The sequence below is a fragment of the Aspergillus terreus genome, genomic scaffold, assembly GCF_000149615.1.
Source record: "Aspergillus terreus NIH2624 scaffold_4 genomic scaffold, whole genome shotgun sequence".
Lineage (NCBI taxonomy): Eukaryota > Fungi > Ascomycota > Eurotiomycetes > Eurotiales > Aspergillaceae > Aspergillus > Aspergillus terreus.
In genome coordinates, this window is record NT_165927.1 from 292,436 (window position 1) to 316,041 (window position 23,606).

At 55.3% G+C, this 23,606-nt stretch overlaps 10 protein-coding genes across 10 annotated transcripts; 3 read left to right on the plus strand and 7 right to left on the minus strand.

Moving 5' to 3' along the window:
• Positions 1-1,132: 1,132 nt before the first annotated feature.
• Positions 1,133-2,065, plus strand: ATEG_02888 (uncharacterized protein; the record flags this gene model as incomplete). The annotated part of the gene is made up of 3 exons (XM_001212066.1): positions 1,133-1,225; positions 1,274-1,829; positions 1,884-2,065. The coding sequence occupies 3 exons, from the start codon at positions 1,133-1,135 to the stop codon at positions 2,063-2,065; spliced, it is 831 nt and encodes a 276-aa protein (XP_001212066.1).
• Positions 2,066-2,547: 482 nt separating this feature from the next.
• On the minus strand, positions 2,548-4,104 carry ATEG_02889 (uncharacterized protein; the record flags this gene model as incomplete). Its single annotated transcript, XM_001212067.1, has 3 exons — positions 2,548-2,620; positions 2,754-2,862; positions 2,895-4,104. 3 exons carry the CDS (start codon positions 4,102-4,104, stop codon positions 2,548-2,550), a joined length of 1,392 nt encoding a protein of 463 aa, XP_001212067.1.
• Positions 4,105-5,257: 1,153 nt separating this feature from the next.
• On the plus strand, positions 5,258-6,584 carry ATEG_02890 (uncharacterized protein; the record flags this gene model as incomplete). The annotated part of the gene is made up of 3 exons (XM_001212068.1): positions 5,258-6,095; positions 6,150-6,255; positions 6,305-6,584. The coding sequence occupies 3 exons, from the start codon at positions 5,258-5,260 to the stop codon at positions 6,582-6,584; spliced, it is 1,224 nt and encodes a 407-aa protein (XP_001212068.1).
• A 604-nt stretch (positions 6,585-7,188) lies between these two features.
• On the plus strand, positions 7,189-8,627 carry ATEG_02891 (nonspecific lipid-transfer protein, mitochondrial precursor; the record flags this gene model as incomplete). The annotated part of the gene is made up of 2 exons (XM_001212069.1): positions 7,189-7,667; positions 7,745-8,627. The coding sequence occupies 2 exons, from the start codon at positions 7,189-7,191 to the stop codon at positions 8,625-8,627; spliced, it is 1,362 nt and encodes a 453-aa protein (XP_001212069.1).
• Positions 8,628-12,646: 4,019 nt separating this feature from the next.
• Positions 12,647-14,439, minus strand: ATEG_02892 (glycoside hydrolase family 88/105 protein; the record flags this gene model as incomplete). Its single annotated transcript, XM_001212070.1, has 4 exons — positions 12,647-12,996; positions 13,051-13,069; positions 13,300-13,712; positions 13,758-14,439. 4 exons carry the CDS (start codon positions 14,437-14,439, stop codon positions 12,647-12,649), a joined length of 1,464 nt encoding a protein of 487 aa, XP_001212070.1.
• Positions 14,440-14,839: 400 nt separating this feature from the next.
• On the minus strand, positions 14,840-16,422 carry ATEG_02893 (cytochrome P450; the record flags this gene model as incomplete). Its single annotated transcript, XM_001212071.1, has 2 exons — positions 14,840-15,255; positions 15,312-16,422. The coding sequence occupies 2 exons, from the start codon at positions 16,420-16,422 to the stop codon at positions 14,840-14,842; spliced, it is 1,527 nt and encodes a 508-aa protein (XP_001212071.1).
• Positions 16,423-16,964: 542 nt separating this feature from the next.
• On the minus strand, positions 16,965-19,337 carry ATEG_02894 (HET domain-containing protein; the record flags this gene model as incomplete). The annotated part of the gene is made up of 1 exon (XM_001212072.1): positions 16,965-19,337. One exon carries the CDS (start codon positions 19,335-19,337, stop codon positions 16,965-16,967), a length of 2,373 nt encoding a protein of 790 aa, XP_001212072.1.
• Positions 19,338-19,464: 127 nt separating this feature from the next.
• Positions 19,465-19,831, minus strand: ATEG_02895 (putative quinol monooxygenase; the record flags this gene model as incomplete). The annotated part of the gene is made up of 2 exons (XM_001212073.1): positions 19,465-19,757; positions 19,810-19,831. 2 exons carry the CDS (start codon positions 19,829-19,831, stop codon positions 19,465-19,467), a joined length of 315 nt encoding a protein of 104 aa, XP_001212073.1.
• A 286-nt stretch (positions 19,832-20,117) lies between these two features.
• On the minus strand, positions 20,118-21,080 carry ATEG_02896 (SDR family oxidoreductase; the record flags this gene model as incomplete). The annotated part of the gene is made up of 3 exons (XM_001212074.1): positions 20,118-20,497; positions 20,561-20,739; positions 20,803-21,080. The coding sequence occupies 3 exons, from the start codon at positions 21,078-21,080 to the stop codon at positions 20,118-20,120; spliced, it is 837 nt and encodes a 278-aa protein (XP_001212074.1).
• Positions 21,081-21,574: 494 nt separating this feature from the next.
• Positions 21,575-22,270, minus strand: ATEG_02897 (putative allergen; the record flags this gene model as incomplete). The annotated part of the gene is made up of 1 exon (XM_001212075.1): positions 21,575-22,270. The coding sequence occupies one exon, from the start codon at positions 22,268-22,270 to the stop codon at positions 21,575-21,577; it is 696 nt and encodes a 231-aa protein (XP_001212075.1).
• Between the last annotated feature and the right edge of the window lie 1,336 nt (positions 22,271-23,606).

A 23,606-nucleotide genomic window follows, 5' to 3' on the forward strand; every position in this document is an offset into this window, starting at 1 on the left:
AAATATCAATTAATTGTGCATTTCTTACCCGTCGAAATCTTGATTCCGCCATTATTATTAGATGTACATGAGGTCCAATGTGGGGGTCTGTCAACAGGCCGAATTGTCCTCCAACGCAACCGGTGGAGCAATCTACGCCGAGCACACGTCGCCTGAGGTCAATCGTCTTGCCCAGCCTTGGGGATGGTGATATCCTAACATATTAAACCATCACGGACCGTCTCCAGTTCGTTTATGATATTTCAGACGTTCCTTCTAGTACAATCCTCTCCGCGGAAAGGCTGCTGCGACGGGTGCTGATGGACGCCGGTGGATGCATGACAACTTCCGAGCATTGACAGCAGTCCATCACGTTTTGCTCACCATGTTGAAACTCGCATGAGATCTCTCGCCAAAATATACAGCAAAGGTCTTTAAATGAAATGTCAATTGGAGGGCTGGAATGTGGAATGCAAGGACGAGGGTTGGAATGCTCTAGCACCTCCAGCCACTTTTCTCAGCCCTTGCTATCGATTTCTATAACTGATAATATATTCACCGGCCGATATATTTCCCTATTGATCTGAGATCCAAATATACCTCCATGGTGTCCATTATACGGAGGCGAAAAAGGTGACTATTCATCTTTAACCGGAGAAAAATCGGCGCCCCAAATCACTTATCGTGTATTTCGCCGCCTGGGGAGCTATACCAATCCGAGAAATCAGATAATGACGAGCGCAAACTGCCAATTTACATACCGCCGCGGAGAATAATATAAAACCCTTTGTGTAGTCTGGCGGCGCAATGTCGGATATTGGTGCCATGGGCCGTAGCCGATGGAAACGTCATATCTCAGGAGATTGCTCGGGCTCTGATCCGATCTCTTGCGATTAGGGTTTTGGGCTCTGCATACGGCCGGATCTATAAAATTTCTGTTTTGCCTTGCTGGCTGTTGTTGTATCCGCAAGTATATTAATAGCGTTGGCAATGTTGGACGTCACGCATGTCGACCAGGACGGCTATGTGGCCGTCAATATTCTACTAAGCGTCTGGGAGATATTTCTCGTCAGTTATGCTACCGGATGGCGTGCATGAAAGTGCAGATTCGTTGCAGGCGGCGGTTATCGCCGTGTGCACGGTATTCTTTGCTATGGCTGTGCTGGCGATGTGTGGCCGGGTGTACTCCAGGGCTCTTTTATCCCACAATTTTGGGACCGAAGACGTGCTTATGATAATTGGGACGGTACGCATCTAAAGCCTAGCTAATATGACGGCCTCTGACGCCTCTTAGGTCCTTTCTGCTGCCCATCTTGGCGTCAGTCTTGAAACAATCCACTACGGAGTCGGAAAGCACGTCGAGGATGTGCCAGACCTCGAACGCTTCACCTCAAATATCTTGAAATACACACTAGCCTCTGCCGTCCTATTTATACCGGCTACCGGATTCGTCAAAGCGTCTGTCCTCGTCTTCTATTACAAGACCTTCCCGGTCAGGATCTTCGGCATCATCGTCACCCTGCTGCAGGGTATCATAGCGGCATATTCGGTCGCCTGCATCTTCGCCTTGATCTTCGGTTGCGATCCGCTCGCACTCGCCTGGGATCCGAGCATCATGGAAGGCTACTGTATCAACCAATTCGCTGTATACTATGCCCAAGCCGCGTTGAACGTGTTCACGGACCTCGCCATCATTACCCTCCCCATTCCACTCATATGTGGACTCCACATTCGTCGAAGCGAAAAAGCCATCATTTTCGCTCTTATCCTCGTCAGCCTGGTGGCAGTCGGAGTGGAAAGTGCCAGGTTCAGCGCAATCCATAAGCTTCAAACGTCCAGCGACTTGACCTGTAAGTGCTCTTGCTCTACCCTTCCTGTATCCTTAGCTAATACGTTGTGTTCAGGGGCAACCGGAGAAGGAATCATCTTTGGACAGGTAGAGCTCAATGTGAGCATCATTTGTGGGTCGGCGATCGTGATGCGGCCGTTTTTCCGGCGATATCTGCCTGCCTTGTTCCATACGTCGAGGACGTCCTCGGAGCCGAGCATGATTACGATTTCTTCCTCGTTGAGGGAAATCGTCTAGTTTGGGTATCTGGAGTAATGATGTTAGAAAGAACTTACCTTAGCACAAAGTAGCTCGATATAGATACCAGGCGCCGACATACATGCGATGGCATAAGAAAGAATACAATAAACCGAGGCTAGAGGATAGCTGCGCTCGCGTTCTGCACTGTACCTGACATACCAAAAGCACCTCCTTTTGCACGCAGCCATTTGATCCTGGCCGACGTTATTAATTGTCAGACGCTCAGGCTCTTTACCTACGTATTAAGGCCTAGTTTTTCGTCTACTTGACCACACCTACAGAGGACCTCACATAATCGAATGAACAATCCAACTCGTCTTCTCTTTTGGAGCTTCGACATTAGTATTGGTGAGTATCAATATTCTATACATACCTTCTGACGACTAGCCAGTCTTTTCAGACTAAAAGCGCAAGTCGGTGTTGAAACTACTCTCCAAATCTGCCCTCTGCCTCATCGTGCGCGTGGCCAAGGCTCTCATTCATGGCATGCGGCTCTTCCTCAAAGGCCCATAGACATTGGCGATCTGGTTCAAACGACGTCGTATGGTCTGCCTGGCAGAGTTGTTAACACGCTTCTCCCATCGTGATTGAAACTTTTCCATGCGCTCTGGTCAGTTTGGAAAGACCTATTGCGGTATCAAGTTAGCACAAAGACATCAAGGGTCGGGACTGAGGGTATACGCACCTGTCTTCAATGGTATCGCAGGGGAGTAATGGATTGCGGTGCAGTGGGAATAAGTAACTAGAGCCATCCTTGAGGATCTCTGTCAACTCGATGGAACCGGAAAGTCTCGCTGCTTGGTACGAGTATACAAGCCAGGCTGACTGCTGAAAATCTCCTCATCTTTCGTAGATATGAAGGAGCCGTTTTTAGGGTCCTTTTGCGCCGCGTGCCACAAGTCCTCCATCGACAACTCCTGCGCATGCCAGCGCCGAGCAACGTAGAAGTTATCCATAAGCTGCCGTAGACGGACACGGAGATACCCTCGATAACCACTGGTGGTATGGTCTCTTGGCTCATAGTCTGGATCAATCGCCCAGATCCACATCTCGTCAATACGCCCCCAGGAGAAGAGAACCGATTCCGCAGCTTCCTGGTCTAAATATAAGAACGCATTGTGGAGGATCCCATCGGATAGGCCATGGCCTTGTTTTAGTTCCTCCTCTGTGGGGGCTCCATATATGGGATCGATTTCGTATCTCGGGTACAAGCGTTGCCAGCCAGGTGGCTGCGCCCGCAGCTCCTTGAACTTCCGGCGCAGTCCCTCCACGATGGCCGCAAAGCCTTCGTCGCCGGTGACGATTTCAGCAGGCCAGGCAGGATTCTCCAGCCTCCAGGTGTCTCCAATCTTTCCCTGGGCATAGATGGCACCGCGCGACAGGTTGAATGTTTCTCGCTGCTCGGCGATGTACAGGTCGCGTCGACGGTCCGCCGTGAATCGCGGGTTCTCGAATACCGCCAATCCCCAAGGCTTTTTGCCCTGGTCCTCCTCCCATAATTGGCGCAGCCAGGGTTTCCCTTTCTCGAACACCGTGTCCAATATCTCCCTTTGGCTCTGTTCGTAGGCCTGGGTTGCGGCCTTCCCATCCTCTGACAGCTGCTTCATCACGCTCTCGAAGGCCTCATCTTCACGCTCCTCGTAGAGAAGTCGTTGAAATCGCCGCAGGCGCTCTTCCACTTCATTGCAGTAATCTACTGACATCTCACTTAAGGCCGCCAGAGCTTCGTAATGAACGTTGAATTCATCGTCGGTCATGTAAGTCCAAAAGCGCTCCTGGATCAGGTAATCTTCCTCTCTGGTGAGCTCCTTGGGCGATTCTATTGCCTTCTGAATGAGTTCCGCCTTGGTAAGTGAGCTGACAGCAGCAATGTTGTCATCCTGGACTGAGCGAGGGGGAAGATCCAGCAGCCGAATGCGATCTTCGGAACTGAGGGCGGCGGGGTTATTCTCGAAGGCGTTGAACGTCTCTAACAGAGCAGAAGCCGCATCGAAGCCACGCTGTACGCGTAGGAAGGCTTTGAACAGGTGTTCCATCGTTTGGGGTGTCGCTGGCGGGGAGATGACAGAATCAGGACTGAGCGAGTGTGACGATCTGGAGGGGCGCTCGGAACGATCCACCCTTTCGCCCCGTGAGAAGGGATCAACACCGCCCTACTCTCATGATATTGAGATGTCCATCCATCCATGAGATATTGCTCAGACCTGCACGCATGGTTGAGGTATTTTTCTTAGCGAAGTTCTAGACGATTATATGGCGGGACACCAACTACGATTCAGTTACTATTATACTTTGTGGAATATATATTTCTAAACCAACTGATCATAGAGTATCTCAATTTAAACAAACACTAGTTTGGAATATCTGAAGATATAAATACATAGCAATCCCCTATAGTATCGATTAATAAGTAGGTATACCAGCCCTTCGATTGCAAAACCAGGAATCTCTGTGCATATATCTAAGCACACCAGTAGAGTATTATGCTAATATCTACATATAGACGCCTTCCATTAGCCAAGATATGTTCCGTATAATTGCGTTTCCAGTAGGTCGGCCGGCTCCAGCGGAGCGCGATTGCGCAGACTTTTTGCAAGGTCCGGGAATAAAATAAGCAGGAAAAGGGACTGGAGGCAGGTAGCTGTCGATACATAGTTCAATCTGCGTTCTTACGGGGATGACTCCTACATTGAAGACAAGTCCTCTATATTTCCTTCAGTATGGCTGTCCACGGGGCCATGGGATGTCCACATGGTGCGCCGTTTCTCCCTCGGAGGCTGATCCGAACTACTTGCGGAACACCCGAGCTTCTCATCACCTACTGTGCCCTAAAGCTCTCGGCAATGATCGGACAGTCTAGATCTTAAAGAGTCACCGCTGTAACAACGCCGATTGCTCGTGTCTCCGGTACGGACGGCGTTGATTGCCAATCGGATGCTGGACCCGAGAAATATCTTTGCCGTATATGGAGAAGTGTCCCCGCAGAGTAGTTGTTCCAGACAAGGAATCGTTGCTTTTTCATGAGTCATTGAGATGCCGCTTTGGGACCCCGCCTGGGAGGGATCTATATCTACCTAACATCGTCCAAACAGCCCGAGAAGAAACGAGCAAGTTCGACCATTCTGCGCTCCCCTCCCGCAGGCCCATACTCGTTGACCAGCCAACGACCGCTTCACTGCGCTTCCACATATGGATACCTCGCAGAGGCACTCGCAAAATGTCTGCTCTGGGTCTGGCACCGACGGCGGCCACGCGCCGGACATCGAGATGGTGATGGCCTCACGGGGCAACACCCGAAACGAAAGCGGCACCCATCTCATGGCAGACACCGACATGAGCCAGGCACGGCGCTCCGACACAAACGAGAGCTTCCCCGATGGCGGGATGCGCTCGTGGCTGGTCGTCCTCGGGTCCTTCCTCCTCCTCATGGCAACCTACGGCCTGATGAACTCGGTCGGCGTGCTACAGTCCTACCTGGAGACCCACCAGCTCTCCGACTACTCCAGTCGCGACGTCGGCTGGATCTCGGGAGTGTTCGTGTTCATCTCGCTGGGTCTGGGGGTCTTCGTTGGACCGCTGTTCGATGCGTACGGCCCCAAAGAACTGGTCATCGCGGGTTCGGGTCTGTACACCGCCAGCCTGTTCCTCACCGCGGAATGCACGCGGTACTGGCACTTTCTGCTGTGCTTCGGGTTCGCGGCGGGCATCGGCGGTGCGCTGGTCAGCACGGTGGGCATGTCCTGCGTGCCGCACTGGTTCCAGGTGCGCGCGGGCATGGCCCTGGGGACGGCCATGGCCGGCGCGGGCTTGGGCGGTGTGGTGTTCCCGTATGTGCTGAAGGGGACGTTCTCGAAGCTGGGGTTCAAATGGGGGATGAGGATTCTTGCGTTTGTGATCATGTTCGCGTGTGGGCTGGGCTCGTTCCTGGTCAAGTCGCGACTGCCGAAGGGCAAGAAGCTCAAGTCGGCGATTGATATCCGGTGTTTCAAGGATGCGCGGTTTACGTGGCTGAGTGTGGGGATTTTCTGTAAGTCGAGGCGAGGGTGAGACTGCATTGTATTGACTGGAATGACTGGATTAGGTCTTGAGCTTGAAGTGTTCGCCCTCATCGGTCTCTTCCCGACCTACGTGGTGAAACAAGGATTCAGCGTTAACACGAGTGTCAATCTCATCGCTGTTCTGAATGTGTAGGTGGTGGCAACCTCGCATCGAAGATCATGCTAATATTCGTGAAAGCTGCTCCTGTGTCGGACGACTGATCGCAGGCCGCATTGGCGACAGATATGGACGATTGAACGTCCTCATCGTGCTCATTACATCCGCCGTGTTTGCGATCTTCGTCATCCTGTACCCGTTCAGCCATTCTATGGCAGCACTCTACGCGTTTAGCGCTATATACGGGATGTGCTCGGGGTCGTTCATCAGTCTTGCCCCAGTGTGCATTCGTCAAGTGTCACCCGCAAAAGAGATTGGAATGCGGTTTGGGACGTGCTACTGCCTGGTTAGTTTTGCGTAAGTTGATCCCTGTAACGACTCATAGGGTATCTGGCTCTAAAATACTACAGGACGCTGATCTGTATACCGATTGGAGGAGAGATGCTGGAAAGGGTGGGCGCTCAGATTGTGGTAGTCTAGCTTGGATGCGTTCTTTGCGTGTCCATGCTGCTATTTTTGACTGCACGGTGGGCATGTCTGGACTATAAATGGGACTGGACCATGAAGGTGTGATGCATTGATGAGGTTATGGGCTGTATTGGAGGGGCAAACAAGTCAAGAAGGCTTTATGATCCGAATCAACTAAAAATCTGGTTTATTTGGAAGTTGGAGAATGCCGCATATATACACCATGTTGGGATAGAATGAACTATAACACAGCAACTTTTATTCATTTACTACAATGAATACTATAATGCACAGTAGCTACTAGGTACATTTAAGCGAATACTACATCTAGTTCTAGATCGACTACCCCCGCAGGATCACTCAGCCGACAGCCTCGGACCCTACTTACCTCGGACAAGACCAACGCTGCATATATACTTCTGGACTACATAGAACAATACCTCAGCCATTGCCATTCATCAGCGACAGTGTCCCTCTACACTGCAGCATACAGCACCATGACCTCCCCAACAACCCCCACCTACGTCCTCGGCGTAGGCATGACCGAGTTCCTCAAGCCCCGTCGCACGCGCGAATACCCCGAGCTAGGCTACGAAGCCGGCGTTAAAGCCATGTTAGACGCCCAGATCACCTACGACGACGTCCAAACCGGCGTCGCCTGCTACTGCTACGGCGACTCGTGTCTCGGCCAGCGGATCTTCTACCAGTTCGGGCTCACCTCCATCCCCATTTTCAACACCAACAACGCCTGCGCCACCGGCTCGACCGGCCTGTACCTGGCCCGCACCATGATCCAGCGCGGCGCCGCAGACTGCATCCTCGTCGTGGGCTTCGAGCAGATGCGCCCCGGCGCCATCAAGAGCGTGTGGGACGACCGGCCCAGCTCGGTCGGCCCGTCGACGGCCCTGATGGAGGAGACCTTCGGCAAGCATCCCAGCCCGCGCAATGCGCAGTATTTCGGCAACGCCGGACGCGAGTATATGCAGAAGTACTAGCCCTCCCCCCTTCCTCCTTTCCCATGGTTTAGTCAGTGTATGGCTAATAAGGACGCAGGTACGGCGCCAAAGCGGAGGACTTTGCCGAGATCGCGCGCGTGTCCCACGAGCACTCCCAGCGCAACCCGTACTCGCAGTTCCGCACCGCATACACCCTCGACGAAGTCCTCAACTCAACCACCATCTACGCGCCCCTCACCAAGCTGCAGTGCAGCCCGACCAGCGACGGCGCTGCGGCCGCCGTGCTCGTGTCGGAGCGGTTCCTCGCCGCGCGCCCGCACCTGCGCTCGCAGGCAGTCCTGATCGCCGGCCAGTCGCTGCAGACCGACACGCCGGCGGTGTACTCGCGCAGCGCGATCGACCTGATCGGGTTCGACATGACGAAGCGGGCGGCGGCGGCGGCGCTGGGCGAAGCCGGCGTCACGGCGCAGGACATCAGGGTGTGCGAGCTGCACGACTGCTTCTCGGCGAACGAGCTGATCCTCCTCGACGGGCTCGGGTTCTCGGAGCCCGGCAAGGCGCACGAGATGGTGCGCCGCGGCGACATCACCTACGGCGGCAAGGTGGTGGTCAACCCGTCTGGCGGGCTGATCTCGAAGGGCCATCCACTGGGTGCGACGGGCGTGGCGCAGTGCGCGGAGCTAACCTGGCAGCTGCGCGGGTGGGCGAATAACCGGCTCGTCGAGGGGGTGGATGTTGCGCTGCAGCATAACCTGGGGCTTGGGGGTGCGGTGGTGGTCACGGTGTATAAGCGGGCGGATGGGGGGAAGAATGCGCCGGTGTCGGACGAGGAGATTAGTCGGGCGTGTCGCTTGGGGTATAACCCGGCTGTTGAGGCGCGGTATGTGACGCCGCAGCAGGGCGAGAGTGTGCGCAGCAAGACTCGGCGGCATGACCATGTTCTGAAGGATACGGTGGCCAAGTTGTCTGCTCGAATTTAGATCTGCCGGTGTGAATCGCCGAGTAAATTGTACCTGTTGTGCTGGAATTGCATATGAATGCCTTGTTTTGTGTACATGATCTTGCAAGGCTGTCGAAAGCGTGAAACCCATCAGATGGATGTAAGGCCACCTAGTACGTAGTTGTCTTGCAGAGAATGATGCCTAGACCGACTGTGGCGTGGTCAGCCACATATGCTCTGCTATAGAGTGGGTACGATATAACACACCTGATATTAATAGAGGCTCCGCAAGACCCAATCCATTGTTTTGGATCCGTCTAGCCTGCAGCTCGCCGAGGTCCCGGATGCGCTGTTGTGGATCGATTGAAACCGGTATACGGAGTACTCCGTACAGGTGGACGACTACCGGAGAGTGGATTGTCCCTGGGACAAGACAGAGCGGTCTAGAGTGTTTTCTTGTGCCGACAAGCCATGAGCCACGTAGACGATGAATTTACAGCCTGATGTCTGATGTCCGATGTTTGATCATCATACGGTAGTCTCATACACCACGCAATAGTCGACACCACCATTAGAAATAAGCTTATGGTGCGACCAGGCAACCGGCACCGAGGATCACGTCCTGCATAGCCTTAAATCGCGTTGAGACAGTACACCCGGCAATCGCAAGTACTTTTGCTCCTTTGTTGACGTGGAGCAGACGGAACAGCTTCCGGTGGATCGCCGCCTAAGAATAGGCGAATGCTCCACCAGAACGGGATAACCTGAATATCAGAACTGAGGTAGCAAGACACAGAAATTGGCCTTGACAGGCTCCACAGCCGGGGAACGTTCCGGTCAAAGGGATGAGTAAAGTAGGGAGATGAATGGAGCAGGATCCATTCTATACTGGGTATGGACAGGGTTTCAGTTGAAAATTCTACAGATCGGCAGTGACCCGTGTGGATGGGGCTAGAGTCAAAGAACAATTCTAGACTATGCAGCTGCGTTCTATCGAGCCGCGGTGGACGATGCATCGAGTGATCGAGTGACTGGGTCATACGGAGTTCATTTCCTTTGTTTCGGCTCCACTTGCTGTACAGGAGTCGGCGAGGATTCGGGGTCTGGCGGTCACAAATTTGGTCTTTGGATGGATTTGTAGGTAGTTCGAGGTTTGTTCATACCGACAGGTCAGCTGTGGCTCTATATGACTCTATACTGTATGGTACTGTAGGTGGATCGGGTGATGTCTTTCCTTTGTATGTAGACACCTAAAAAGTTACCTAGGAACGATCAGCACTCCAATACCCTGTATCCCTGTATCGGACGGTAGCTTAAGTAAATTTAGGACCGCAGCCGCAAGCCGATAGATCGAGTTCTAACCTACTGGTTGACATGATTCGGCCGAAGCAGAGGATGTAGTCAACTCGCCGGGGAACTGTGTCAAGTCCGACAATGCAGGCTAATCATCGTACTTCTTTATCCCAAATGCTGACAGGCACGCAATGCTACCACACAATGCTACGAAAGAAAGTAAAGAAGTGAATGCTCAATAGACAACATGCTGTCAAACAATCTCAAACAGACCATAAAATCACCCTGGTATAGCCGATTCCACGCCCGGTGCGCCAACTAGCCATATGCTCGCGAGTAATAGAAGGGAGAAAACAAAACGCCAGGCTAACATGGTAGAGTCTCCGACATGTAGCTCAATGCAATCATGATGCGTGTCGTAGTAGTCCGGACTCGATGTCAGTTGACAGAGGATGATCGCGACGATTTTGGCAGCTGCTGGGTGCTTCGCATGTGTTGTTCTTGTTCTTGAAGATGTTAGTAGACTATCCAGACGCAACCTCCCTTTGAAAGCTGCTCACCTCTCACACGCTCGATCTGACGGATGGTCTCATTGTGAATCTTGGTCCACTGGGCCTGATAGGCAGCGAGGTCCGGAGCGGCGTCCTTGCTGGGGGTGGTGCCGTTGGTGACAGTCTTGTCCATGGTTGCAATATGTTGTTGCGTTGCTTGTTGCTTCGTGTGCAAGTTCCGAGCCTGACAAACACGAGTATAGATGGAGATGGAGACGGAGATAGAGATAGAGAGATAGAGAGATATAGAACTGCAGTCTCAGATCCAAAGCCAAAGTTAAGATTCAATGCAGCTCAACCTCAGGGCGTCTGGCCTGCTATTTATTAGCCGCGGTAGACGCATCCATGCACGGTTCAAGACACCCTCCCAGGCCTCTTGACACATCGGTAGCAGAGACATCAGCCGTTCCGGTTGACACCATGCAGCCGTTTCACTGGGGCCTGTTCCCACCTCGGAGTATAACTCGTCCATGATGTGTTCTCTATTACCTTCCCTTGCATTCCGTAGGGGGAGGGATGACCCGCTGCGCCGGAATACCCCCGTCGAATGACGATGGACCGGCTTGCAATTCACTAATGACCTCTGCCGAACACGTAGTTCGCATGTGTAGCCTGTGTGACAGACTCCCGGGATGGATAGGGGCCGGTGTGATTGGACTGGCAAGTCTCCGAGCGTTTAGGGGCAGTCGATAGCGGGCTTCTTGGGCACCGATCGGTTGGGTAGGGTGGTGGGCCGTTTCTTCCATGGAAATTCCGTCTCAGTTATGGGGCTGTCGCGATGCTGATCGGTATGTACTCCGGGTACTCCGGGTGCTGTGGTTGGAACCTGGGGCGGCATCAGGCGACACGGAGGCATCGCAACATGGATGTATCTAAAGGCCAAACAGCGATTTTCTTTCTTTGTGACTGGAACCAGCAGAGACTCTACCAGTCACCGCTTATTAGACGTGTTATCTCGTGGGCAACTGACATACCCGTTAGCCTGCCATCTGACTCCCGTCGTAGGCGATCAAGAGGAGGAGGGGGAAAAAACCAGCAAAAGCACATCCCCCATCGCCAAATTAACAGATCCAATCGGGGAGCAGCCGGCTGTGTTCCGCGGATCTTGCACGACGCTGGAATCGATGATTATGCAGTAGGGCTAGGACAATGGTTATATTTAGGGCCCACCGTCCTTTCACCGCCACTATGACCGATCATCTTTCACGGCCCCAACCCGCGGCAGCAGCAGCAGCTACACCGCCATCGCCGAACTCTCCCAGCGGAAGGATCTCGCAGCCTTCTCCTTTGAGCAAATGGTCGGACAGGATCGTCCCGGAACTGATGGGATGGGAGCCGAAATTGCACCCTAATGGCTCTTGACGGAGGAGCTGTTCGCTCCGGATGCACGGAATCATATGACAGGAGAGACGGAGCCATTCCAGTGGTTTGATTATCAACGAAGGATGTACTTTGTCCCATCGTCACGGCTGCTGGCTAACTGGCGGGCGAGCTTCTTTGTTTGCCGGATGCTTATCCGGTTGTCGCGACTGACACCGTGCCCTGCCCGCCGAATCAACCTCTCATTACCCCGTTCGTCACGGACCCTGGATGGTCCTGCAGCTGGGGCCTTTCAAACACGGCATTCTGATGCAATCGCAGGTCCGGATCCCTATCAGCCGACGTATCCCGCCAGGAAAATGAGGAGTATTACCTCATTGTGCGTCGCGCGAGGTCGGTAATGCGCCGCCATTCGTGTGGATACGGCTATGGCATGGGGTTGCTGGGCATATCGCATTGCGCGCTGGGATATCGCAGCAAGTATGATAGACTACTGACCTCGTGACCGACATGTGCTGGACAGTGACGATCATGCACGCACCGGCATGGCTTTGACTGACGATTTCTAGAACTCAATCAGGACATTTCTCCGGTTCCGCGGTAGACGCTGCAATGCCGACCAGGAGAGGATCAGCTGAACGCCGGTTTCAGCAGGACCATGCGGTACAGTGTCAGGCAGAGTTTCATACGTCGACCAGCTCGACGGCGGAATGGCGGTCTCATCCTCTACTGGACGTCTACGGATCGCTCAATGACACGGACGTTTCTATTCCGCGATGAAGTACGGAGTATACACTAGCACAGCACAGCTACCGTCACCATCCAACCAAGACGCCATTAGATGCTGTCAACAATCAGCCGACCGTCTCAGCACAAAGGACAAGGACAGCACCAATCACTCGGTAGGCCACCACGCCTCCGCACTCTCATACTCGCGCTGGCCCTCTTCATGCTCCGTCTTGCCGGCCGTCTGCCAGGCCTCCCAGCCAGTCACATTGCCAATGGCCGCAACGGCGGAGCCCTTGAGGGCATGGAACTGGCCGAACAGCTTGCTCTGGGGCTGGGTGCTCCGCTCGGCCGATTCGTTCATCCTGTCCATGACCTGGTTGATGCGCTCCTCTGTGACCGTGTACTGGTCCGAGATCTTGTCGGAGTTGGGGTTGGGCATGATGATCGGATCTAACGCAGTGCGGATGTTGGGTGTGCGACAGTTCCAGTCGGATTGAATGGAATTCACCGCCACGTCTGGATGTCAGCGGGTTATATAGCCGCTTGATAATGACGCAATGTACCACCTACGACTTTCGTCTGACATCATCTACAGCATCTACAGCACACACAACACACCATGGGATGGACAATGCAGTGGAAGAATCTAATCTAGGCGTCTACATCTACTCCTATGCCCACTCAATACGCCTCAGCTTCATACGCCGCATACATGAACGGCCCAGCCCCCTTATAATCATTCTGCACAAGGGGCACCGAGATATAATACTGCACGCGTCAGCTCCGAACAACCCCTGAGAAAAGAAACGGAACACTCACCTCGAAACTCCCATTGCTGCTCAGACTGCCCACCTCGACAGTGCCCTCAAAATTGATCGTCCCGTTCGCATTGCGCGACACAAACTCCTCCCTCAGCAGCCCATACGCCCTGGTCGTCATGCGCTGGAAATCCCGCCGCGCAAGATACCCCATGCGCATGCCCTTGAGGAAGCCGTACGTGAACATGGCGCTGCCGCTGCTCTCGATGTAGTTGCGCGGGTCGCGCGGGTACGGCTCGTCCATGACGAGGTACCACCCGCCGGCCGCGTCCTGCGCCTTCTTCAGCGCGTACGCGAGCGACCGGAACCGGGTCAGACTCCGCTGCCAGCCCGGGTGCGACCGCGGGAAGTCGTCGAGGAGGTCGACGAGCGACATGAAGTACCAGCCGACGGCGCGGTCCCAGACGTGCGGTGCTGCGCCGGTGACGGGGTCTGTCTCGCGACGTCAGTATCATTTACCTGAGCGAACGCCTCCGAAGATGAAGATATAGATATGGATCGAGGGGTAAGGGAAAAACGCACCAGCCCACACGGCCACCCCGCTCCCATCGTACCCGTGCACCAACAACCCGGACGAGTTATCGCGACAGTGCTTCTCGATCAGGTCGTACTGCAGCATGATGTCGTCCCAGGCGGTGCGGTTCTCCGGCTGGAACCACTTCGTGTAGCGGGCGTAAAAGTTCGACGCCATGTAGATGCCGTCCAGCCACATCTGGTTCGGGTAGGTGGGCTTGCGGTGCCAGAAGCCGCCCTCGGCGTTGCGCGGCGTGATGTCGATCTGCGCGCGCAGCGTGTCGGCGGCGATCTTGTACTTTTCCTCGCCCGTGCGCGTCCACAGGTTGAGCAGGTTGATGCCGATGCGGATGTCGTCGAGGGACAGCTTGTCGCCGGGGTAGTTGAGGAGGGTGCCATTGTCGTCGACGACGGCGTCGATGTGCGACTGGATGAAGGAGAGGAGCGCCGGGTTGCCGGTCTTGTTGTAGGCGAGCTCGAGGCCGGCGTAGAGCACGCCGTTGGCGTAGTTGCGCGAGAAGCTGACCGGGTACGAGAGGAAGGACTCGGCCATCCACTCGGTGTAGTTGGCGGCGGCATGCGTGGTCGCCGCGAGGGCGAGGGAGAGGGCGATTGGGGCGAGCTTCATGCTGAAGTCGTAGTCTGCTTGCGATGGAGAGCTAACCATAGCAGCTCGGCGCTGCTTTATATTCTTCGGCTTGTATCTCGGGCGTAGAGGGACCTCGCCGGTTATCTGCACAGCCAAGACTCACGGAGAAATTATCATCGAGCGTCTCTGCTTGACGGAGGAATTCGCGCCGTCGCGTATGCCATGCACACCCCTGCGCAGCTTGGCAGGCGGGAGAGAACATTAAGCGTCTTGGTATTGGGGATGAATGGTGGAAATACACTCTGAAGAATGCTCCCAAGAAACAGGCCCGTAGAGGCGCAACATATAGCCGAGATAATGATTAAGTGAAGAGGGTAGTTTACAATTAATGGTGGTCATAACTCGTCCATAACACTCCCATCCCCATCCCATCCAACGCCTACCGCCGCAGACTGACCTTGGTGCCGTTGCGCGAGCACAGCGTCAGCGTCAGACCCTCCTCCCACGGACCGGGATCGCGGCTCTCCAGGGTCGTAAACTGCTGCGCCAGACGGACCGTCACGTAGCCCGCCTCAGTCAGGGCATACTGCTGTCCGACGCAGATGCGCGGGCCGCCGTTGAACGGCAGATACTCCCAGCCCGGACGCAGGTCGGCCCAGCGCTCCGGGCGGAACTCGCTGGCGTCGGGGCCATACAGATCCTCACGACGGTGCATCGCCCACACGCTGTAGGTCACGATGGTACCTTGAGGCACGAAGACGGGGGATTTGCCGTCGGGGCCGCCGCCGAGCGGCAGGACGGTGTCCCTGATAGCTCGACGCGAGTTGATCGGGACGACGGGGTGCAGACGGAGGGCTAAGTCAAGTTAGATCTTGCAATATACGGCAGGGAAATCGGGGACGGTGACTTACATTCGTTCAGACAGTACTTCAGATAGGTCAGGTTGCGCAGCTGCTCGTAGGTGGGGGCGCGGCCCTCAAGCGTCGCAACCTCCTCGCGCAGCTTGTTCCAGATCTCCGGGTTTCGCGCCAGCATGAAGAACATGTTGCTCAGAAGCGACGCGGTGGTGTCGCGGCCGGCGAGGAGGATGTTCATGAGCTCGTCGCGGATGCGGTCCCGATCGCCCGTCTGCTTGGCCAGCCCCTGCAGGAAGAGATACCGCGCGCGCTTCGCCTCGTCTCCCTCGGCCTTCTCCTCGTCGTAGTGTTCGCGGTACTTCAGCGCCTTGTCGACAAACTGCTCGACGAGCTCGTGGCACACTCGGTTGGCGTGGTCGGCCTTGGGGTCGCGCACAAAGCGGCGCAGGAAGCCGAGACGGGCTTTGTGGGCGATGGCGTCCTGGGCGTAGTTGAAGGCGGAGGCGAAATCGTTCTCGTCGAGCGACACGCCCGACAGGCGCTTCTGCAGGCTCTGCACGCTGTGGCCGAAGAGGAACTCCGTCGCGGAATCGATCGTGTAGCAGAAGAACAGATCCTGCAGGTCAACCGTCGATCCGTCCGTCGGGATCAGCTCCAGCAGGCCCTGCATGAGCTCCTCGAACTTCTCCAGGTCGGCGACTTGCTCCTTGACGAAATTGGGGCGCACCATCGCCCGCGACTGCGCCCAGTGCTCGCCGTCCGCCGTGAAGATGCCATGACCCAGCAACGGGCCAAAGGTGTCGATGCGGCCGCCCAGGCTGTAGTCCTTGAACTTGAGCGACAGGACGGTTTTGATGTTCAGGGGCTCGCAGGTGTTGACAAAGGAGGTGGCGAACCGCTTCGCACGGAATGTGTACCCGTAGCGCTGGAATCGCTGCTCCGTGAGGGTGAGGAATCGGTGGCTCTTGGCCGCGTCGACGTTCTCGCGCAGCTGATTGATGCCGAACAGACGACTTTCCGTGGAGAGGGCGACGGATTCGCAGCGGTTTTCTTTGATGAAACGAGCCTGCTTCCATTTGCGCTGCAGCACGTTCAGCACGTAGAAGACGACAACGACGGCCACCCCGAGGGCAGCCACCGAGAAATGGCCCTGATCCGTCTGCATGATGTTAATATTTGCGAATATAGATCGCCGCTGCTGCTGCTCGCGTGGGCCGGTGATTATATCGACAGGGGAAGTGTCAAGCTGACAGGGCAAAGGGGGATATTTAACAGAATTCGCTCGGATACACGCAAAGGCCCGATCTCAGCGGGGAATCGGTAAGCGTAAGCCTGAGACTATCAGCAGACGAGGTCCGTAATGCCCTGACGGCGACTGGGTCGAGAAGAGTCATCGAGGGCCGCAGTGGGTCGGACAGCAGTTCTGCCGAGGCCAAAGGGGCCTGTCCGGATTAGGCAAACGATGAGACCGCATCCTTCGCCGGTGATCCTTTCCGCCCATTCGGGCTGATATCTGTCCGATCACATGAAGCCATAACGTTATGGCCGGTCATACAGTTGTCTCAGTGGCTCTCGCGTGTTTTAGGGGCAGTGTGCGAAGCGGGGCGCAATCGGGATGGGATGATCGGCCGAGATTCCCGAGTGTATTATTATGTGCATAAGGGTGTGGAGTCCGATCTGATATACGATTTTCAGAGCGTCATCGGCTTATCCCAGAAACACCACCGTGTCCGCAAGATCCGCGCGCTCCCATACGGCTGCCTCGAGGCGTGCGGTGCCTAGACGCGTTGCGAGAACGAATTGGCCTGGACCGATGCCCCTGACTGAGTCGGAGATTGCGAGGCCCGGTGGACACGGCGGCTCCTTGTGCTGCGGCTCGTGCTCTGCAGTATACATCTGGCGAGCAGTGGCTGGGAACGAAGTGGCGGTCAGCGCCTGCTCGGCCAGCTCTTCTGCAATTCCGCTGCCTGGCGGCCATGCGTGTAGCCGCACGACCATCGCCGAGCAGTGGGATGCTTGGCCCTTGCGGTGCCGTATCATGAGCTGTATCACGTGTGCGTCGAGACGTTGGTCCTCTTCGAGCTCCAGACATCCGCGGACATCACAGTCGCCCATGTATGATCCATCGAGAGTGTAGATGTCGGCGAATCCTTGCAAATCCAGCCCCACGAGCTGGCAACGACCCATCTTCGTGACGACAGGCAGAATCCCACTGAGGTGTTCCTCGTTATCAACTTGTTCCACGGCAAACTCCTGCCGTAGAGCTGGGGTATACGGGATGGGGGCAAAGCACGAGGGCTCCAAGATCTTGATCTGGGAGCCCCAGAAATACGACGACCTCAATTCGACATTCACGGCACATTTCCACGCCACCCACGCCCAGGACGGGAATAAGGGACCGTCGTCCAGCTGTCGTCGTTCGGGCCAGCAGTCAGGACCAAGCAAAGGCGAACTCCATTTCAAACACTCGACCAGCATCCATTTCGGACATCCGTATATCATCTCGCACTGGAACAAGCGACTGAAGTAGGTCGACATCCCGTAGAATGCGTTGAGGCCGTCGCTCTGATATGACAGCTGGCGGACTGTGTACTCCTCCACGGCTGCTACATACATCTTACCAAGCATGTCTGGTTCTCGGTCCATTTTCGCCCTCATGACGGACGCGTTGCCGATGAGATCCGCGTCTCCGTCGCCCCAGCCGTAGTCCTCCTCGCCCTCGCCGCCGTAGACGGCCGATTCCTTGTGAAGGCTGAATCCACAGTACCAGAATGCCTCCCGCTCTGTGAAGAACAGGCTGCGTCGCGACAGGATCAGCTCTTGATAGGTCCACGCTCGGGTCCGCCACTTGCTGTCCTGGAGGTGTTTTGTCAGAGGCGGTTGTGGGATTCCGACAGACACGCCTTGTCGGATCCGAACGCTCTTGCTCCCGGGCAATGGGCGAGGAAGGCTGACGCCGGGAAGCCCTGAATGTGCGTTCTCTCCGGACGCCGCCACGATGTTGACATGCGCTTCCGCGTAGATATGGTACATGGCCCCGATCTGCGCCTGCTTGTCGTCCGCGTCGTTCTGTATAATGCAGACGGCGTCCACCCATAAGTACGGTAGGTCTAGACCGTGCGTCACGCGTATGGCGTCTTCAATGGTCTGCGGCAGCTGGTCCGGAAGCACACAGTAACGCATGCCTTCCCCGTCCTCCATCCATTCCATGCGGTCCGTCAACGTCCACATGTTGGTGACAGGTCCCCAAACATAACTCAAGGTCGCGTATCGAGGTTCCTGCTGCGATCCGGTCTGGACAATGCGCCGGCGTTGCACGTCGATCAATTTGAACCGTGGGTTGTCAAAACGAGGCTCCTGTATTTGGTTGCACCGATCGTGCTGGTCGCAGCACCCCTGCAGCCATTTCTTGCAATCCTCTAGCTCGACCAGAGGCTTCAACTCCCTATATGTTGACAATTCGTGGTCCATCAAACATATCGGTGGCTCTATATCCTTTTCATCTTCGACTGTGCTGGCGTCACATCCGACGCTCTGCCTGTGCAGGGCCACCCCCATGTACAGTCCATTCGACCGATGTAGGCGGGGCACATCGCGCGAGAGCCGGATGTCGTTCACACTGAACTGGACAGACACGCGATCTGGGGTGACTGTCTTTCCGGACTGTCTCAAACGTTCCAGGAGCGTCTGCGCAGTGGGAATGGCAATGTCTCTGCAGAACGGGCATCCGTCAGAGGCTCTTTGTGAGACACTCGGTAGGCTCCCTAGAGAGAGCGTTTCTTTCCTGTCTCTTCGGTATCCGGTGGCGGGGTCACCAAAAAAGAGGTATCCAAAGTCGATGGATTTACAGACATCGCAGAGACTGGGCTCGACGGGCAGGGCATTGAATTTTCCGTGCGCCGCTTGCCTATGGGCTGTATTCTTCTTTAAAGACTGAGACCACCAGTCGTCTTCCTTCCAGTCATCCATGGCTGAGTGTTGAGCGTCTTGAGGAGTGAATTGGGCACGAAGATGTCCTGAGCGAGATATGGCGGGGTCGTCAGCAATTAGCGCCTTGTCCAGCAGAAGCAATTCACCCATCCAGAAATAGGTCACGCGGAGATCATCTGTATTCGACGCATTCTGAAGCTAGAGATCTGTGTACAAACTGTGTTGACATTCGTATCTCGTCAACATCCACATCATATACCGTACATCATACTCCCGCTTATTCCCTCTTCTCGCCCTCAACCAACTCCTCAAACCGCCTCAAATCCATCTCCTTCTCCAGCAACGGGATCACATACGGATCGAACGTCTTCCAGTACGGGTTCTCGAGGTGATACTTCTGCGAGCCCTCGTTGAGGTAGCGCTCGACGATGCAGAAGTCCTGCTTGTCGTGGACGGACTGCATGACAAACCACGACAGCGTCTCCTTATCTTTGGAGTAGACGGCCGACGCCTCGAGCAGCTTCGCGTGCAGCTTCGAGATGCATTCCGGGTCGGGCTTTGCGCGGAGATCTGTCGCGGTGAGCATTGGTGGTGCGTAGGGAGTGCTGTCGGATGCACTTACGGACGACGATTGTGTACACCATGTTGACGGGGCTGTCGGAGCTGTCGGTCAGCGAGATGAGGGGCAGTGAGGGGCATGCGATGTGTTTTATATGAGGCTGTGGGTCTGGATTGTGTTTCGGTTGTTGGAGAGTTTATCGGACAGGTTCCGTGGGTGTGGGATCATATACCGCGTCACCGTGGAGAATTGATGTGTGCTGAGTTGTTCTACCGGTACGTATTGAATGATGCTCGTTTATATATAGGCATGGGTTGCATGAGCCACGATGCACTCTTGTGATGACCATTCGAAAGCGATATCAACAATCCCTATAGATCCGTCCCAGACGAAAACTCCTCCCACTCCTCCAACAACCTCAACATATCCCAGCACTTCTTCCGGATCGTCGCAACAGCATCCGACCCCAGCACAAGCTCCTTCGGCCACTCTTTCCCGGCCGCTCCATTCTCCCCCTTCACCACATCGATAATCCGCGCCACGCCCTTGACCGGATCCCCCGGCTGCTGGCCGTGCGTCGCGCGGAACTGGGCAAAGGTCGCCTCCGTCAGCGCCCTGTAGTCCGGGATGCTCGTCTCGACAAACGCGCTGTTCTGCGAGCTCAGCAACTCGGTGCGGAAGTACCCCGGTTCGACGAGGAGGGTCTTGATCCCGAGATGCGACACCTCTTGGGCCAGGGCGTCGGTCGCGTCTGGTTTATATCAGCAATATGTTAACAATGTGTTCAGGAAAAGCCGATATGGGACATTCTTACAGCGCATCGCCGCTTTGGACGCCGAGTATGCGCCCACGGTGGGATACGTCTCCCACGCAGCCATGGACCCGACATTCACGATCGTGCCGGCCTTTCGCGCCCGGAAGTGCGGGAGGAACGCGCGGGTGACGTTGATGGTGCCGAAGACGTTGGTGGTGAATTGCTTTGCGTAGTTGTCCCTGCGAGCGCGCAGTCAGCATGTCTCCGACAAGAAGCATTATGTATATCGACGGGAGACGCACCCTAGATGCTCGAGGGTCCCAAACTGCACGTACGCAGCGTTATTCACCAAGATATCAATCTGGCCGTATATGGCGATGGCCTCGGCGGCCTTGGCTTCCAGATCTGCCTGCGGCGCTGTCACGTCAAGCGACAGGACGGCCGCCCCGGCTTCTTTCATGTGGGGGATCTTGGAGACGGTGCGGGCCGTGGCGATGACTTTGTCGCCGCGGGCGAGGGCCTGCTTGACGAACTCGCTGCCAAAGCCGGAGGAGGTTCCTGTGATGATCCAGACTGTCATCTTTGTGGGAGGAGTCGTCGTAGTGGTTCCTGTGTGATGTGATGGGAGTATGTCTGCTGTGGCTGGGAACGGCTTTAAATACTGTCTACATACACTCTATAGAACGTCATCGCGGAGGTAATTATGTACAATGTCCACGATATTGTATGCTGAGTCCGATGAATGCTGCTTTTCGGAGTGCCAAGATTGCCATGTCCGATGATTTTCGGGTCCGACGACGGTCAGTATGATTGACTTAGGGGCCAATGAGTATGAAGGACACATGAACTATCATACATCGAGACAACTAATGGAACACCTAGATTCTCAGACTGGGTTACAGGGTTATGACAGATACTCGGCCACAGTGATGGTCTTCTGCCCAGTTGAAACTACTCCGTATACTCCATACAACCTACAATTGAACGACCAACTACTCTGAGAATATGCCTAAACAATTGGATATTTCATTTTCATGTCTATCAAAACCTCATTCATACAATTCATTCACACATTTACCCCTGGTAATCAATAACAGCCGTGAGCTGGACCTGACCACCGCCGGAGATGTTCCCACCAATGCCACCAATATCCGTCTCAGCAGTCGTGTACGCGTTGTCGACGGTAGCCGCGTTGGGGGTGATAGTCGAGCAGACGCCGCTCGCCTTGTCGCACATCTGCATGCCCTGCACGGTCTGGCCGGTGTTCTGCGCGACAATGGCCGACACATCAAAGCCCGACCAGCCGCCGTTGGTGGTGCTGCCAAAGTCGAACTCGCCCCAGGTGCTGGCCCACTCGCCGTTGGCCGTGGGCACGGAGCCGGGGCCGGCGGCGAAGCCACCATTGGTGTCGTCGTCGAAGGCGACGTACTTGGTCTCGCCGGCGTTGAGGGTAAGGGTGAGGGCGGAGTTGCCGAACCAGCCGTCCATCAGGCCGTCGGGGCCGTACTTGTTCCAGAAGACGATCTGCCAGGGCTCGGAGTTCTGGCCGGTGATCTCGAGGGTGTATTTGTAGGAGGCGGCGTCGCTGCTGGAGACCTCGATGATGTTGCTGCCCCAGGGGTTGCCGACGTTGCCCTGGTAGGTGACATCGCTGCCGCTGCTGGCGGTGCTGGCGCCGAAGCCGGCGGTGTTCCAGTCGCGCTTCTGGGGGAGGGCGAGGGCGCCGGTGGTGAGGGCTGCCAGCAGCATGAAGGACTTGGAGAACTGCATCCTGATTGAAGAAAGTGGATTCGCGTCGAGCGAGTGAAGAGTTTGACGGAGAGAAGAAGAGAGTGAAGTCGTTACACTGGTGTAACAGGTGAAGGGAATGTGGGTAGTTGGAAGCACAACAGCAAACAACAAAAGAAGGACTGGGAAAAGAAAGTGAGAGACGATGGTCAAACGATGGATGAGATGGAGGATAGAGATGGGAGCCCAGCGCTCAATATATAACCTCGTTCTCGGGGCAAACTCTTCCCTCGGCCAGGGCCAGGGCCACCAGTGCCCTCAATATGGTCTAGAACATCCATGGGGTCAAAATGGGCCTGCCCTGGGTTGGATGAGTGGGATGGGTCCAGGAAGTACGTCAGCTAGGTAACTCAAGGCTGTTCCAGAGAACCATCAGGGGAATGGCAGTTGTCAGTGGCCGCAAGGCGATGGATGTCTTTGTGACTGTAGAGCGCTGACAGCCCCGATTGGGCCATGATCTATCCACCTAGGGCTTGTACCTGAATATCGCGTCTTGGAGTTGCCATTGGCCACTGGGGTTGATATCGGACGAGTGGCTTGTGGCTGAAACCAAGGGCAACCCTCCTTGTGTAGTCCACATGCTGAATATGTGTGTTTGCACTGTCTCTGCTTTCTCCTTAAGACAGAATACAGACAGCATCGTCTTTGGCATCTTCGAAAAGAGCAGGCTGAAGTGTACCTGTCTGCAGCAGGTAATGCTGGGCCTTTCGTACGCGTGAGCGGGTCGGACATGAAATTCACCAGCGCAAAGTGGATAGCATGGTAAAGTCTATTGAGATTGGTCCAACATGTGGACCGTCCTCCACTCGACAAAGACTGTGGGTGGTTCTGTTTATTGACAGTCGGACGAGATGTCTCACAATCCCATGTTCCACTACACCTAGCGACACCTATACCAGCTGCTTTCAGTCCGGACTCTCCCACCAAAACTTACCCCTCAGATCAGAGACAGCCTCCAGTTGACCATTCTGCCCTCTTCCAGGACAGTAGAACGCCGAAAAATGAGGCCGGCTTGGCCAAGGCCCACAGGTCTGGGTCAGGGACAGACTTGTACCAGAATTCGACCCAAATCCTGTCAACGCACTGTAGCCGACATGACTAATCCAGGAGAGGGCAACGCAGCCAATGGCACTGCAATCCAATCTAGATCTATGGATGGATGACGCTCAGCAGTGGCCAGCACCCGCCAGAACCATGGGTCGTTTGATTATGGAGCCCGAAAAGGCATCTCGGCGGCAGTTTCTGTTACTCAAGAGGGAGGTATTGCGTTGATCGCAGAATTACTGGGGGGTTCTTCCCACGGCTCTAGTGAATACAC